The following is a 14,581-nucleotide window of genomic DNA, read 5'->3' as shown; positions in this document are numbered from 1 at the left end:
GATTTGTGAATGTAGCCGAACTTTTAGACAATGGCAAAAAGTCCCTAATCTAAAATGCTATGTATCCTGCATCCTTGTCTGCTATATATCACTGCCCAGTTACTGCGAATATCATATAAGAAATAAATATATGAACGGTCACTAAAAAATCCTAAAAGTCTCTGATTCAACATCTATAAAGAATGTACAGTATTTATTTAATGTCACTTTTATATAGCGCTATTCCACAGCATTTTACAGATGCGATCATCACTGTCCCCATCGGGGCTCACAATCTAAATTCCCTATCAGTATGTCTTTGGAATGTGGGAGGAAACCAGAGATCCCAGAGGAAACCCAAGGAGGTACAGGGAGAACGTCTAAACTCCTTGCAGATGTTGTCTTTGGTGGCATTTGAACCTGAGGAGACTCAATGGGTCACCAGATGGTATCTCTGTGGGGTTTTATGTTCTCAGAGTAGAAGCATTGCTTACCTCTTTAATACAACATGAGTTGCACCATATCATCATATCATGAAATTGGTGGCATGTGAAAATGTGGTATGGGCTATATTACAAATCTGTACTAAATGGATCCAGAACACAGCACTATGCATGGGACCTAATGGAAACACTTCTTTCCAGTTGAGGCAAGGACCGCTGTTCAGAATAATCACATGATGCCTTATTTAATGTACTGTACTTAATCACTCATTGCTTATTTAGCCCCCAAAGGAGCCCACAAAATTCCTTACATATTTAAATACATATATTAGTAGAGCAATTTCATAGGAGGTGATTTAACCTTCAAGTGTTTGTAGAGTGTGAAATGTCTTGAAGACAAACCCATTCTTCACATACCCTTATTGATAATTTACCTACATGGAACAAGTGATGATTTGGATTGAACAGTGGAACTCTATACAGCATATATGCTGCAAACATTTTGTATTATTTCACTCAATCAAGCAGAATTCCTCATATTTCCTCATCTCTCCAGCCCTAGATACTACATATTAGGAACAGAAGCTTCTACCTTCTTCAATGTAGAAACCGTATTGCTACTGTGGATTCAAGGTTATTTTGCTCTTTTTGTTTTTCTTTTTAGAATAACGTCCTTTGCGTCTAATTTGTAGTCTGGATAATTCACATATTTTGCTTGAGACCTCATCTTGATTTATAGATTAGGTATTTCCCAATAGACAGCTGTTTATACAGTAAAAGCCATTGGTTTGGTCTTGCACTGCTGGAACGCTTACTGGTGTCAGTGTGCGGATCACTTGCCAGCTATTTTGGAACTTGTCCATTGAAACCTGAGCATTGTCTGTTGATCTACTTTTTTGCTAATGAAAATTATTCCTTTGACACAATCGAGTTTGTTCTAGTAGTCAGTATCATTCTTACTGACAGGTTTCATATTCTAGATGGTGGAGTAATCGCCTACTGTAGAACAAGGTATTCTACATATGTTGCTTTTTGTCTGGTCGATGTCAAAGTCAAAACAATGTCAGGCCGCTAAAAGCAATGGTTGATTATGAAGAAGCCAATGACAGGATGACATCACCAAGAAACAAATCTAATTTAAGCAAGGTAGAGGATGGCTGGGGAGGGGGCTTTATAATGTGCAATAGGCAGGAGCTCTTCTTAACCACGGGTCATTTGGGAGCCGCAAGGTTTTTCTCGCACTGTTGGTTAATAATTGGAAATATGCAAGAAAAGCATATAACAACCAAAGAAAATAACAGCTAAAGGTAAGAGGAGACCATGTTGTATTTATAGAACTTTTGGGTCTAGCTACTGTCCTATAGCAAACAACTTGTAACTTGGTCTTCATAGAGGTCGTTGAAATTAATTAGTGAAGAATGCTGGTGTTTTATGGTTACATGATTGATTTTAACCCTACTCTGACTATGGTAATATTTGTCACAAAATCCATGGCAGCCAATTAGGATTGTCCATGACATCATACGTTAGATAATCCGCGGTGGAATTAGAGCGGCCGTGACGTCATCTGCCACTCTGCACTGATGGCGGGCATCAGAAGAACAGTGAATGGTCACTTTAGTGCAGAATACAAGTTCTCACAATCACTTTCTTAGATTTTGTTTTATGTGCTGAGCACATGGCACTTCTTGGTGTAAAGGCCATCTGCTCTATAAAAGCAAGTTTGAAATTCTGCATGTCCATTTTTTTCCTTTATTCCCTAAAGCTGTAAATTTAACAATGTGGCTTTCATGGTAGAATATTTGTCATGTGTTTTGGAGGTTTTTTTCTTGGCCAGTTTATGAGCCGTAGAACATTGAATGTAAGGGTTATTGTGCAGATACTGTTGGTATCAGATTAATTTGAGCGATATCAGGCTGGGGTACCAAGGATACTATGCAGTTTGCAGCTGCTCTTTAATGTAATTTCAGCCTATGCTTCATTAAAATAATAAAATGGGTCTTTTTTTTTTAATTTAGATACTGTCTGTTGTGTCCAAAAGGGCCCACTGGGGGATTCCCCTGTTCTCCCGTGGATCAGTCTGAGCCTGAGTATGACGTACTGTGTTTCCCCAAAAATAAGACGGTGTCTTATAATAATTTTGGCTCCAAAAGATGTGCTAGGGCTTATTTTCATGGGATGTCTTATACTTTATTTAGGGTCACCTGTTAATGAAAAATGAATAATTGCATCTACCCCTGCCCATAATATGTTTGTTGACACAGGTCACACACCACCACACCCTACATCCCAGGTAGAAACATCTAAGCTAACCAAAAATCCTTGTTGCCTTCCTCCAGAGACTGATGATTCACACCAGGGGGTGGGCCAGGCGGTTGGCTCCGCCCACCGAGGAGATCACAGCTCTGGAGGCGGGAAGAACCAGGCAGTCCAGTGAGGGACATGAAAGAGTAAACAGCAAGATTAGCCTAGGCAGGGCAAGAGTGGAGTCAGCTCAGGGACGAGCTTGAGTAAACAACAGAGTCTAGTGAAAGTGAAGGAAGAAGAGTAGTAAAGGAGGAAAGCAAGAGTGGTGACAGAACAGAAAGAGTGTGCAAAGCCTGAAGAGTCCAGCTGTGTGCAGGGCAGGTCAGCAAGGTCAGCAACGGCGGTGACTGTCTGAAGGGGGACCGTTTGGAAGTTCCTGGAAGGACCCCGTAGGCTGTGTGCCCGGCGGTCTGGAGCAGTGTTCCGAAGGACAGTCAGCACAAGGGCAGGGGCCTCTCGGACCCCGGCAAGGCTTGGAGTCGCCATAATTTGCCGAATCCGTCAGTGAAGGGGACTTAGATACCCCAACAACCAAGTCCCGATTGAAGGCAACAGCTCAGCCAGTGTAAAAGAGACACCGCCACCGCCAAGGCACCAGTTTCTTAGGGCCAGCGCCTGCGGGCAAAGAGTAGAGCTCCCCCGGTCCAGCTTGAAGCCGGGGAGCGGGTTTCCGGTGGGGACCCATCGCAACCAACAAGTACACCAAGGTGCTAGGAAAAGGGACATCACCGTCATCTACCGGGAGAGCAAGTGCAGCCGTCCGTGGGACCGTCTGACCAGCCGTTTGGTTTACCGTAAAAACTGTGTCAACGTCTCAGGCTGAGTGAGTACCACAGTGCCGCAAGGCACAGCGCTGCCCCCGCGTCCCTGCGCCCACCAGGCCCTGCACCTCCCAAAACATCACCGGGCCCCGGGATCACCAACCCCTACCCACGGAGGGGCAACACAACACCTGGCTGCTCCGCATCACCATCCCCGGGATCCCCGTATTGAGCAGCGGTGGTGAAATCACCACAACCGTGGGTGGCGTCACGGACTATAAACAATCCCCACACCCAACAAACCCCTTTCACTCACGGGCGAGAAACCCCCGGGATCCGGCCTACAGCTCGAGCCACCACTGAGCAGCGGCCGCCGGACCCGAGCAGAAGGGGGTGAGCGTAGTGTGCTGACACCCTCCTCCCCGCCCGCGACACTGTGTTTCCCCAAAAATAAGACTGTGTCTTATAATAATTTTGGCTCCAAAAGATGTGCTAGGGCTTATTTTCATGGGATGTCTTATACTTTATTTAGGGTCACCTGTTAATGAAAAATGAATAATTGCCTCTACCCCTGCCCATAATATGTTTGTTGCTGTAAGTAAGCACTGGAAGTGAAGAGTCACATGCTGGCTAGTTAATGGAATGAATATTCACCCCTCAGTCAGCGTCACTCTTTGGAACTTGTCTTTAATAACATTAATAAATATTCACCCTCTTTCCCGCCTTCTCTTCTGCCAGCATCATTGATTGGAACTTGTGTTAATGAAATGATTAATATTTACCCCTTTCCCTGCCCACCTCTCTACCTGCATCATTGATTCACTCAGACTGTCATCGTGGGATCGCAGTGCAATGCTCGCACTGTCTGGCTTCTCTTCTGACCCAAGCGTGTCAGTATGTATTTTATGCAGCTGTCACACTCTGGTGAGAAGAATCGCCGGCCAGTGCGAGCATTGTGCTAAAATCCCATGATGACAGTCTGAGTCAATCAATGATGCTGGCGGGGGAAAGGGGTGAATATTCATTATTTCATTAACACAAGTTCAAATCTCCGACTCTGGTAGAGGGGTTGGCAGAATTATGGGCAGGAAGAGGGGTGAATATTCATTCCATTAATTAGCTGGCATATGCCTATAAACTGCAGTGGTTTACAGCATCATACACCAATAACTTACCGTACATATCATGAAAGAGCTGCCCAAGCCCTATTTCAGAATACTATTAGTATAATGATCTGCAACTAAGGCTTATTTTTGGAGTAGGACTTATATTTTAAGAATACTCCAAAATGGCTGAAAAATCCTGCTTATTTTCAGGGTTGGTCATATAAGAAGGTGAACATGAGAACTTTCAGCAGCCACCAGTGTTTAAGATGGGAATATCTGTTTGACAATTTATGGCAAGTTCAAAGGAAGTTTCACCAATGTGTTGTCTGGTAGACGCTTGTCCTTGGTGAGGCGGATGTTGTCAATAGACACCTCGCTGACCAATTTTGTAAATTGATTATTGTTTGTCTGAAAAATTTTAAAAAAAGATTTTACATTCATTTTTATTTTGTTTCTTTCACTTGTACTTGCAGATCTGGAGGGATTATAGCAATAGACTTTATTACTGGTCATAAAACTTTTCATGCAATTTTATCCCACATATCTATTGACTTTTTGAATGTAGTCTTAATTGTACATTGCTATTATAAATCTGTACTGTGATTTATGCCTACGGAGTCCATTAATGCACAGTATTGATCGCACTTAAGCGACTGTGGTATGTTCTAAAAATTGAGTTTTCTCCATTAATCCCATGTGCTTAGTGCACTTACGAAAAGCTTCTTTACATCCATAGGAGAAGTTGAACTCCATGGGAATGTTGTATCCATATTCTGTAATTCTGTTTCTTTCTTTGATAGAACAGTTTATCTTATAGTAGCTCATTTGCTCTGTTATCAGTTTGCCTCCACATTACATATATTTGCTTATCAGATACTTTCTGAGCTGAAACTTTTTTAAACTAAGTTAACTTTTCTTCTAGAGTTAGTTTAATTTCACTACTTGTCATCCATCCTGTTCAGCTTTTCACAAGAACAAACACCGCACTAAATTATGCCTTTCATCTGATAATTGTGTGAAGCCCTAAATAAAATAAAAACAATAATCTTTTGGTACAAATCCTTGAATTTCTTCTTTTCTAACATTTTTGTTTAATATTCTGTCAGTCATTACTTTGTTACCTTGGAAACCAAAAGTATGAAGAACATATCCTCTAATAACTGCCATTATAGTGTTCCTAAAGAGGGTTTCTGCAGTATTTTGACAAGCTTTTTAGGTATGAAGCTGTTATGGACAAGATTATGAGTATATAGGAGTATATATGGAGATATCCATAAAGAACAGGATTGAAGATGGTGTTTGAACTGTACCACACATATATCTCTTGGCATAAGACTCAGACAGACAGAGTCTTGTGACAAGTGAATCATGCTGACATTGCTTAATATAAATGAGGAACCAAGCACATTACAGTAAATTGTATATCACAGAATAAGCTGTTCTACTTTATCCAATAGGAGACGTGTTACATATTCTTGGCACCTAGCCAATAAGTCCGTTTAAATATTTGTACCACTTCCGGAATAAATCAGTCTTACTTTCTATTCATATCTGAGTACGTCTCTAGTGTGAGTGAAAGAGAGTGGTATGCATGCTACCACGAGTGACTCAAAATTTGGACTGCAGACAGTTTAAGAGAGATGCATGACTGAATAGCATCAACCTAAATTAAGGCTTTATCAAAGCAAATAAGCTGATCATTTTAAGGCGGTTTTCTGATTCCTTTTGGCTTCTATAGTCATGGACGAAAGTGTTGCCACCCTTGAGATTGTTCCGGAAAATTATTTCAATCGCATATGTTTTGTTATACACACGTTCATTTCCTTTATGTGTATTGGAATAACACAAAAAAAGAGGGGGAAAAAAAGACAAATTCAACATACCGGTAGTTTCATACAAAACTCCAAAAATAGGCCGGACAAAATTCTTTTCGCCCTCAACTTTAATGTTTGGTAGCAGACCCTTTGGAATCTATAGCTGCAATCAATTGCTTCCTTTTATACGCACACAGTCATGGCCAAAAGTGTTAGCACCCTTGAAGTTGTTCGAGAAAATGAAATATTTCCCTCAGAAAATTAATAATACAACCTCCTACACCACCTCTCTCCATAATATTTCTCCCACACTGCCCCATGTATAATATCCCACCCACACACTGCCTCTTTGTATAATATACACACTGCTCCTCTGTATAATATTCCCCCCACACACACTGCTTCTCTGTATAATATCCCCCACACACACTGCTCCTCTGTATAATATTCCCAATGCACACTGGACCGCGATACTATCCCCCCCCCCACACACACACACATAATATGCTTCTGGTATATATATGTCCTCTTCCTTGGCCCTGCCTGCCTGCCTTGTTTGTCCCCATCTTGGGCTCTTCATGGTATGTATGTCCCCATCCTGTTTTATTGTCCCCTTCCTAGCATATATGTCTTCCTGGTATATATGTCCCCATCCTGGCATGTATATCCTCCTCCTGTGCACATTCTGGTGTAGATGTCTACAGTCGGCAGTCGCCGTATCAAGGTCCCCGAGGAAGCATCTCTGCGAAACGCGTCGGGGCTTCCCTCTTTTCCTACTGGACCTTGATACGGCGACTGCACCGGCACTTTAGTATGGGTGAGTGATTGCTCTAACCTGTATTTGGGATATGGACGATGTCCTAATACATGCCTTGTAGGACTATCCATATAACTAACTTTGCATTGTGCATTACTTTTATAATCTTGGGATTATTTTGATATATATGATGCCGTTTGAGGTCCTTGTATGGGATATCTCTGACTCGTATTGATTCCAATCACTGTTATACTTTTAATAATCCATTCCTTATGACAGTGCCCCCATTTCTTTATGACATTGTGAAAATAAAAATATTTACATATATTTTTTTGGGTGCATCATGTACTTGTATTATGCTTGGCCATATTAAACTCAGCTTTCTTTTTCTTTGCATTACTATTTTGAGTGGCCTTCTATATATGAATGTATTTCCATCTGTTGCTTATTTTTATTCACTTCCTTGTATACAGTATATATCCTCCTTCTTGTATATATGTCCCCTTCCAGGGCCCCTCCTGGTGTATACATATTCCCCTCTTGGGCACATTCTGTTTAATGTCCCCATCCGGGTTTTTGTCCCCTTCCTGGTATATATGTCCTCCTTTTTGTATATATTCCCTTCCGCGGCCTCTCTTTGTATATTTGTCTGGCGCAAAAAAAACCCACAAACATTTTACTCGCCCTCCCCGGGTCTCACGTCGCACAGCATCCTCTCTGAGCTGCGATGGATTTCAGCTGGATGGGCCCCCCTACCACCACCTGGGATCTTCAGCTCAAGGAGTGCCTACCATTTCCTGCCGGATGTCGTGTCCTCCCCACCTCTGCGTTGCCCACAGCACTGTTATGAGGTTGCAGAGTGATTACCTCATCATGGTGGACCGCGGGATGACGTGCCGCCTCCCTACTTTGCTCAACTTGCCTTGCTTCCAGCCACATAGCTAATTTGCATGAGATGCCCTAGAAAGGCTTCGCAGGAATTTAGCCATGTGTGAAGCGACACTGCTGGGCCCCTCTGCTGTGGCTGTGACTGGGGCCTGGTGAAGAGGGGCCCGGCTTGGGCTTAATAAAGCTAAGTAATTACCCTGCCCCCCCTCACCCCCCACCCCTTCACCGGCCCTGATTGATAATCTGGACTAGGGTAATTTGGACAATTGCATGTGCATTCTATAAATCCCATCACCATTCCAGGGTCCGCACCCTGTCGTTATTATCTAGGGAAAGGGCTTGTTACCCTACATTTCACATACTGTCATTCAAATGCTAAGTTTGTATGCAAAGTTAAATCATGTTTGCCAGCTTTCATTGATCACTGTGTGTGGGATTATGACGTTGGGGATGTGCCCACTCTTCCAGACTTCATACCGTTTATGCCCAATTTCCTGCCTTCTGTGTGTTCAGCTACTAGAGCTCCATCTAATGATATCCTGGCACCCCACAAAAACTCATTCTGAAATTCCAAATTTCCCAAAGTCTATGAAGTCCACCAAGGGCCTCTGATGTTTTGAGAGAATTTCAAAGTTTGAGGTATAATATTCTTCATGATCAGCCTATTTTTAGGTCATCAAAATTTGATTGGTGGGAGACTGACACCCAGAACCTCCACCAGTCAGACGTTAGGTCCTACAGCTCTCAGAAGTAATCAACCAATTGTCCGTTTAAGCCAGGTTGCACACACTGAGTATTTGGGGAGTTTTTTCCATAATATTTATTTTAAGTCAAAACCAGGAGTGGGTAAAAAAATACTGAAGTGGTGCTCGTGATTCTATCATACTTTTTCCTCTGATTGTTCCACTCCTGGTTTTGGCTACAAATATTGAAGTAAAAGAAAATCACCAACTACTCAACCACTGCATACATTTCTAGCAGCAGTATCAGGGGAACCGTGCAGTGCAAAGGTAAAAAAGGAAAAAAATAGCGGCTTCAGGATTGTTATTTCATAAAGAATAGACATATTTATTAAAACAGACATACAAGGTGTGGTGATGGATCCTCTGTTAGGGCTCTCTGACACGAGCGTATAACTCGGAATAGTGCTATCTGATGTTTTATTGGATAGCACTCGGCCCAATGTTATGTCAATTCCGTATGAGAAAATAATCACAACACACTGTGGGTGACTTCGCAAATCAGATTCAAGTCTATGGGTGTGTAAAACATTAGACTGCACTTGGGTGTCATCCCAGAGAAGTCCAATTTATGCAAGCGCAGACAATGGAGAAGATGAACAATTTAAAGAGGTTTTCCACTACTAATGTGATCACTTTCTTTTATCCCAAGGGGTACTTCTCACATAGCGAGATCGCTAGCGAGATTGCTGCTGAGTCACAGGTTTTGTGACGTACCAGTGACCTCATCAGCGATCTCGCTCTGTGTGACACTAAGCAGCGACCTGGCCCCACCTGTGAAATCGCTGATCGTTACACACAGTGCTGGTTCATTTTTTTGCTCGTTGCTCTCTCTCTGTGAAGCACACATCGCTGTGTTTGACAGCGAGAGAGCAACGATCTGAATATGCAGGGAGCCAGCGTCTGGAAGCTGCGGATGCTGTAACCAAGGTACACATCGGGTAACCAAGCGAAGCGTTTTATTTTTTACCTTATTAACCCGATGTGTACCCTGGCTACGAGTGCAGGGAGCCAGGGCTAAGCGGTGTGCGCTGGTAACCAGGGTAAATATCGGGTAACCAAGCAAAGCATTTTGCTTAGTTTCCCGATGCTGCGCTTGGTAACCAAGGTAACTATCATTTCCACGAGTCGCTGGTGGCTGGTCACTAGTCGATGGTGAGATCTGCCTGATTGACAGCTCACCAGCGAGCATGTAGCGACGCACCAGCGATCCTGACCAGGTCATATCATGGTCGGATTCGCTGGTATATCGTTTATTGAGACGGTACCCTAAAGCCCTCTTCACATTTAGCGACTTACCAGCGATCCCGAAACCGATGCGACCTGTAAGGATCGCTGGGAGGTCGCTGGTGAGATGTCACACAGTCAGACCTTACCAACGACTCAGTAACGATACAGGTCGCAGTAGCGACCTGTATAACGATCTCTGCTGTCATTGGGACCCTGTCACACAGTGTCACACAGCATTGTGTCCTGCCCAGCAGGACATCGCCGTTGAAGAAAATGGTCTAGGACATTCAGCAACGACCGGCAACCTCACAGCAGGGGCCAGGTCGTTGCTGGATGTCACACATAACGAGATCGCTAGAGAAATCGCTGTTGCGTCACGAAAACCATGACTCAGCAGCGATGTCGCTAGCTATGTCGCTTAGTGAGACGTGGCCTTAACTCTTCCTCACTAACACGTTCCTAATATACTTCTGCTATCTACTCCGCTCCTGTAAGCTTATCTCTAAGAGGCTCATAAATGCCTTTTATTGTTGTTGTAGTTTTAAGGTACCATCACACATAACGAGATCGCTAGAGAGATCGCAGCTGAGTCACCGTTTGGTGACGCAGTAGCGATCCCGTTAGCGATCTCGTTATGTGTGACACCTACCAGCAATCAGGCCCCTGCTGTGAGGTCGCTGGTCGTTGCAGAATGGTCCAGGCCATTTTCTTCAAAGGCGATGTCCTGCTGGGCAGGACACATCGCTGTGTTTGACACTGTGTAACAGGATCACAGTGACTGCTGAGATCGTTATACAGGTCGCTACTGCGATCTGTATTGTTCTGCATCGCTGGTAAGATCTCACTGTGTGACATCTCACCTGCGATCTCCCAGCGACTTACCTGCGATCCCTATCAGGTCGCATCGTTTTCGGGATCGCAGGTAAGTTGTTATGTGTGAAGGTACCTTTAAATCTTCTGGGTGCAGACCGGAATAGGACCAACTGAGCAGGGCACATCACTGGTGGGGGCACAGCTGCCTCTCTGTGAGTGACAGCGGTCTAGGCACACATACCCAGATCACACTTCACTCTCCTCTTAGCCCCCACTAGTGATGTGCCCTGATCATTTGGCCCGATTCTGGTCTGCAGCTGGAAGGATCAAAGCTACAACAATAAAGGTATTTATGAGCCTCTTTGAGATCAGCGTACAGGAGCAGAGTAGATAGCAAAAGTGTATTAGGAAAGTTTAAGTTAGGAAGAGTTAGGATAAAAGAAAGGAGATCACATTAGTAGTGGAAAACCTCTTAAAGTTCTCAGTCTCCTCTGCACCTGTGATATGATTTTCTCATGCAAGAGAATTGGATCACCGTACACTGACACTCGGATTAGTTTGAGACGAGTGTCATTACCCTAATCAATCCGATTCTCTCAGAAGAGAGAATTGTCGCTTGTGTGATGGCAGCCTAGATGAGATAATCCTACTTGTAGGTGTAATATGTATCCTTAGTCTGCTGCTTCACATGTAAGACATCAGTTTCATGACTTCATCCTCCTTGGTATTGAATAGGAAGGATGAGATTTTATGGGTTAGGAAGACAGGGACACCATACATGGTCATATGTGCTGAATAAGGCCCAGGAAGTTCTGCTGGCAGATTTTCTACATACCTTCGAACTTATGACAGAATGTGATGTTGACTAAGGCTGAGCATAACCCAGCATGATATAAACATTGTCGTTTTCCCCTTTTCAAAATACAGAAAGAAGCAAACCCTGAGTGAGAAGATTTGTACACGACGCAGCATGAATTCTGGTGAGCTTTTCTCAATATGGTTGGGTTACATTGTTCTGCTCATCAATTGCTATTGGTGCTGTGGAAAGAAGTTATCTTTATTGTATTCTATTTACTAGACACAAATACTCTTTATTTAATTCCAAAGTTTGTATACATGAAGGAGAAATACAAAACCTCTTTGTCATAATACAATTTGGATGGCCAGTAGTCAAGATGACTAGTGATTGACTCATTGACCATCGAATTACTTAGTCACGTAAGTGTCAAAAGTTTGAGTATGATGTCTAAAATTGTAACCACTGAAATATTGTGTAATGCAGATAATGAAGTTCGCATATCCAACAACGTTGTCAATGGAATAACATCAAATTGCAGCATACAAGATAAAGGTGAGAAATTCTGAAAATATAAATGCTCGTTCCTACTGTGTACATTTTTGTACAATACTAATTTTATATTGATAAATGTGCATTATGATAATGCAACCTAAATGTAAATATTTTGCCCTCATGTGGCCTCTTCCTGCTTTAGGCTATGTTCACACAATGCATTTTTCCAGCGTTGTTTTTTTGTTGTTTTTTTCTGCAGCTAAAACCTGCTCTTTTGGCAGTAAAAAAGCTGTTTACAAAAAGTAAGTTTTGCTGTGTTTTCAGCTGCTTTTTTGGTGCAGATTTATTAGTGTTAGTTGTTTAATAAAGTTAGTTTTATTTACAAAAAAAAATGCATGGTTGTGTTTTTTTCCAGTGTTTTTCGCACTTGCATTCTATGGTGAAAGAACTGTGCAAAAACACTGAAAGAATTGACATTCTGTAGATTTAAAAGAAGCTAGGAAAAAAAGTTAGGAAAAAAAACAAGCAGCTCTGTGTTTGAGATTTCTGAAATCTTATAGCTTTTTCTGGTACTGTAAAAAAACAGCTTTTCACTTTCATAAAATAAAAAAAGCTTCAAAAATACAACGTATGAACATAGCCTTAAGGTCATACGTGTTTTTTTTTAAAAAATGTTCTGCTTCTTGGACACAAACACAATGTGCACTTAGCTTTATCTGTATTTAGTTAACAAAATGGATATGGCTACATTGCAGTATACATCAGGAAAAGCATCCGACATGCTACAGGCCAAGTGGGCAGACAGTATGCACTTAGCCTAATTGCCATACAGCACGTCACCAGGGAGTGACTGTATTCTAACACCTGCTCTTGAACATTTCCAGAGTTTGAGGACATCACTGTTTTGTAATATTCCTATGCTGTGACATCACTGTGTGTAATATTCCTACGCTGTGACATCACTGTGTGTAATATTCCTACGCTGTGACATCACTGTGTGTAATATTCCTACGCTGTGACATCACTGTGTGTAATATTCCTATGCTGTGACATCACTGTGTGTAATATTCCTACGCTGTGACATCACTGTGTGTAATATTCCTACGCTGTGACATCACTGTGTGTAATATTCCTACGCTGTGACATCACTGTGTGTAATATTCCTATGCTGTGACATCACTGTGTGTAATATTCCTATGCTGTGACATCACTGTGTGTAATATTCCTACGCTGTGACATCACTGTGTGTAATATTCCTATGCTGTGACATCACTGTGTGTAATATTCCTATGCTGTGACATCACTGTGTGTAATATTCCTACGCTGTGACATCACTGTGTGTAATATTCCTACGCTGTGACATCACTGTGTGTAATATTCCTACGCTGTGACATCACTGTGTGTAATATTCCTATGCTGTGACATCACTGTGTGTAATATTCTTACTCTGTGACATCACTGTGTGTAATATTCCTATGCTGTGACATCACTGTGTGTAATATTCTTACTCTGTGACATCACTGTGTGTAATATTCCTATGCTGTGACATCACTGTGTGTAATATTCCTATGCTGTGGCATCACTGTGTGTAATATTCCTAGACTGTGGCATCACTGTGTGTAATATTCCTACGCTGTGGCATCACTGTGTGTAATATTCCTATGCTGTGACATCACTGTGAGTAATATTGACATCACTGTGTGTAATATTTCTATGCTGTGACATCACTGTGTGTAATATTCTTACTCTGTGACATCACTGTGTGTAATATTCTTACTCTGTGACATCACTGTGTGTAATATTCTTACTCTGTGACATCACTGTGTGTAATATTCCTATGCCGTGACATCACTGTGTGTAATATTCCTATTGTGTGACATCACTGTGTGTAATATTCCTACGCTGTGACATCACGGTATGTAATATTCCTATGCTGTGACATCACTGTGTGTAATATTCCTATTGTGTGACATCACTGTGTATAATATTCCTACGCTGTGACATCACGATGTATAATATTCCTACGCTATGGCATCACTGTGTAATATTGCTACGCTGTTGCATCACTGTGTGTAATATTCCTACGCTGTGACATCACGGTATGTAATATTCCTACGCTGTGGCATCACGGTATGTAATATTCCTACGCTGTGACATCACTGTGTGTAATATTCCTACGCTGTGACATCACGGTATGTAATATTCCTACGCTGTGGCATCACTGTGTGTAATATTCCTACGCTGTGACATCACCGTGTAATATTCCTATTGTGTGACTTCACTGTGTGTAATATTCTTACTCTGTGACATCACTGTGTGTAATATTCTTACTCTGTGACATCACTGTGTGTAATATTCCTACGCTGTGACATCACTGTGTGTAATATTCCTAAGCTGTGACATCACTGTGTAATATTCCTACGCTGTGAGATCTGTGTGTAATATTCCTACT

The 14,581-nt window shown here is 42.2% G+C and overlaps 1 protein-coding gene across 7 annotated transcripts in view; it reads left to right on the top strand.

Moving 5' to 3' along the window:
• SORBS1 (sorbin and SH3 domain containing 1) overlaps positions 1-14,581 on the top strand; it is a 583,014-nt gene that overhangs the window by 410,919 nt on the left and 157,514 nt on the right. For all 7 annotated transcript variants that reach the window (XM_075348809.1, XM_075348810.1, XM_075348812.1 and 4 more), the window contains exons 5-6: positions 11,766-11,818; positions 12,121-12,189. In XM_075348809.1, coding sequence (XP_075204924.1) covers positions 11,809-11,818; positions 12,121-12,189 — 79 coding nt within the window. In that variant the 5' untranslated portion in view covers positions 11,766-11,808. The remainder of the gene's footprint in view (positions 1-11,765; positions 11,819-12,120; positions 12,190-14,581) is intronic.

The sequence above is a fragment of the Anomaloglossus baeobatrachus genome, chromosome 5 (assembly GCF_048569485.1).
Source record: "Anomaloglossus baeobatrachus isolate aAnoBae1 chromosome 5, aAnoBae1.hap1, whole genome shotgun sequence".
NCBI classification, from domain to species: Eukaryota; Metazoa; Chordata; class Amphibia; order Anura; family Aromobatidae; genus Anomaloglossus; species Anomaloglossus baeobatrachus.
Note: the sequence above shows the minus strand (reverse complement) of the source record. Positions and strands in the feature narration are given on the sequence as shown.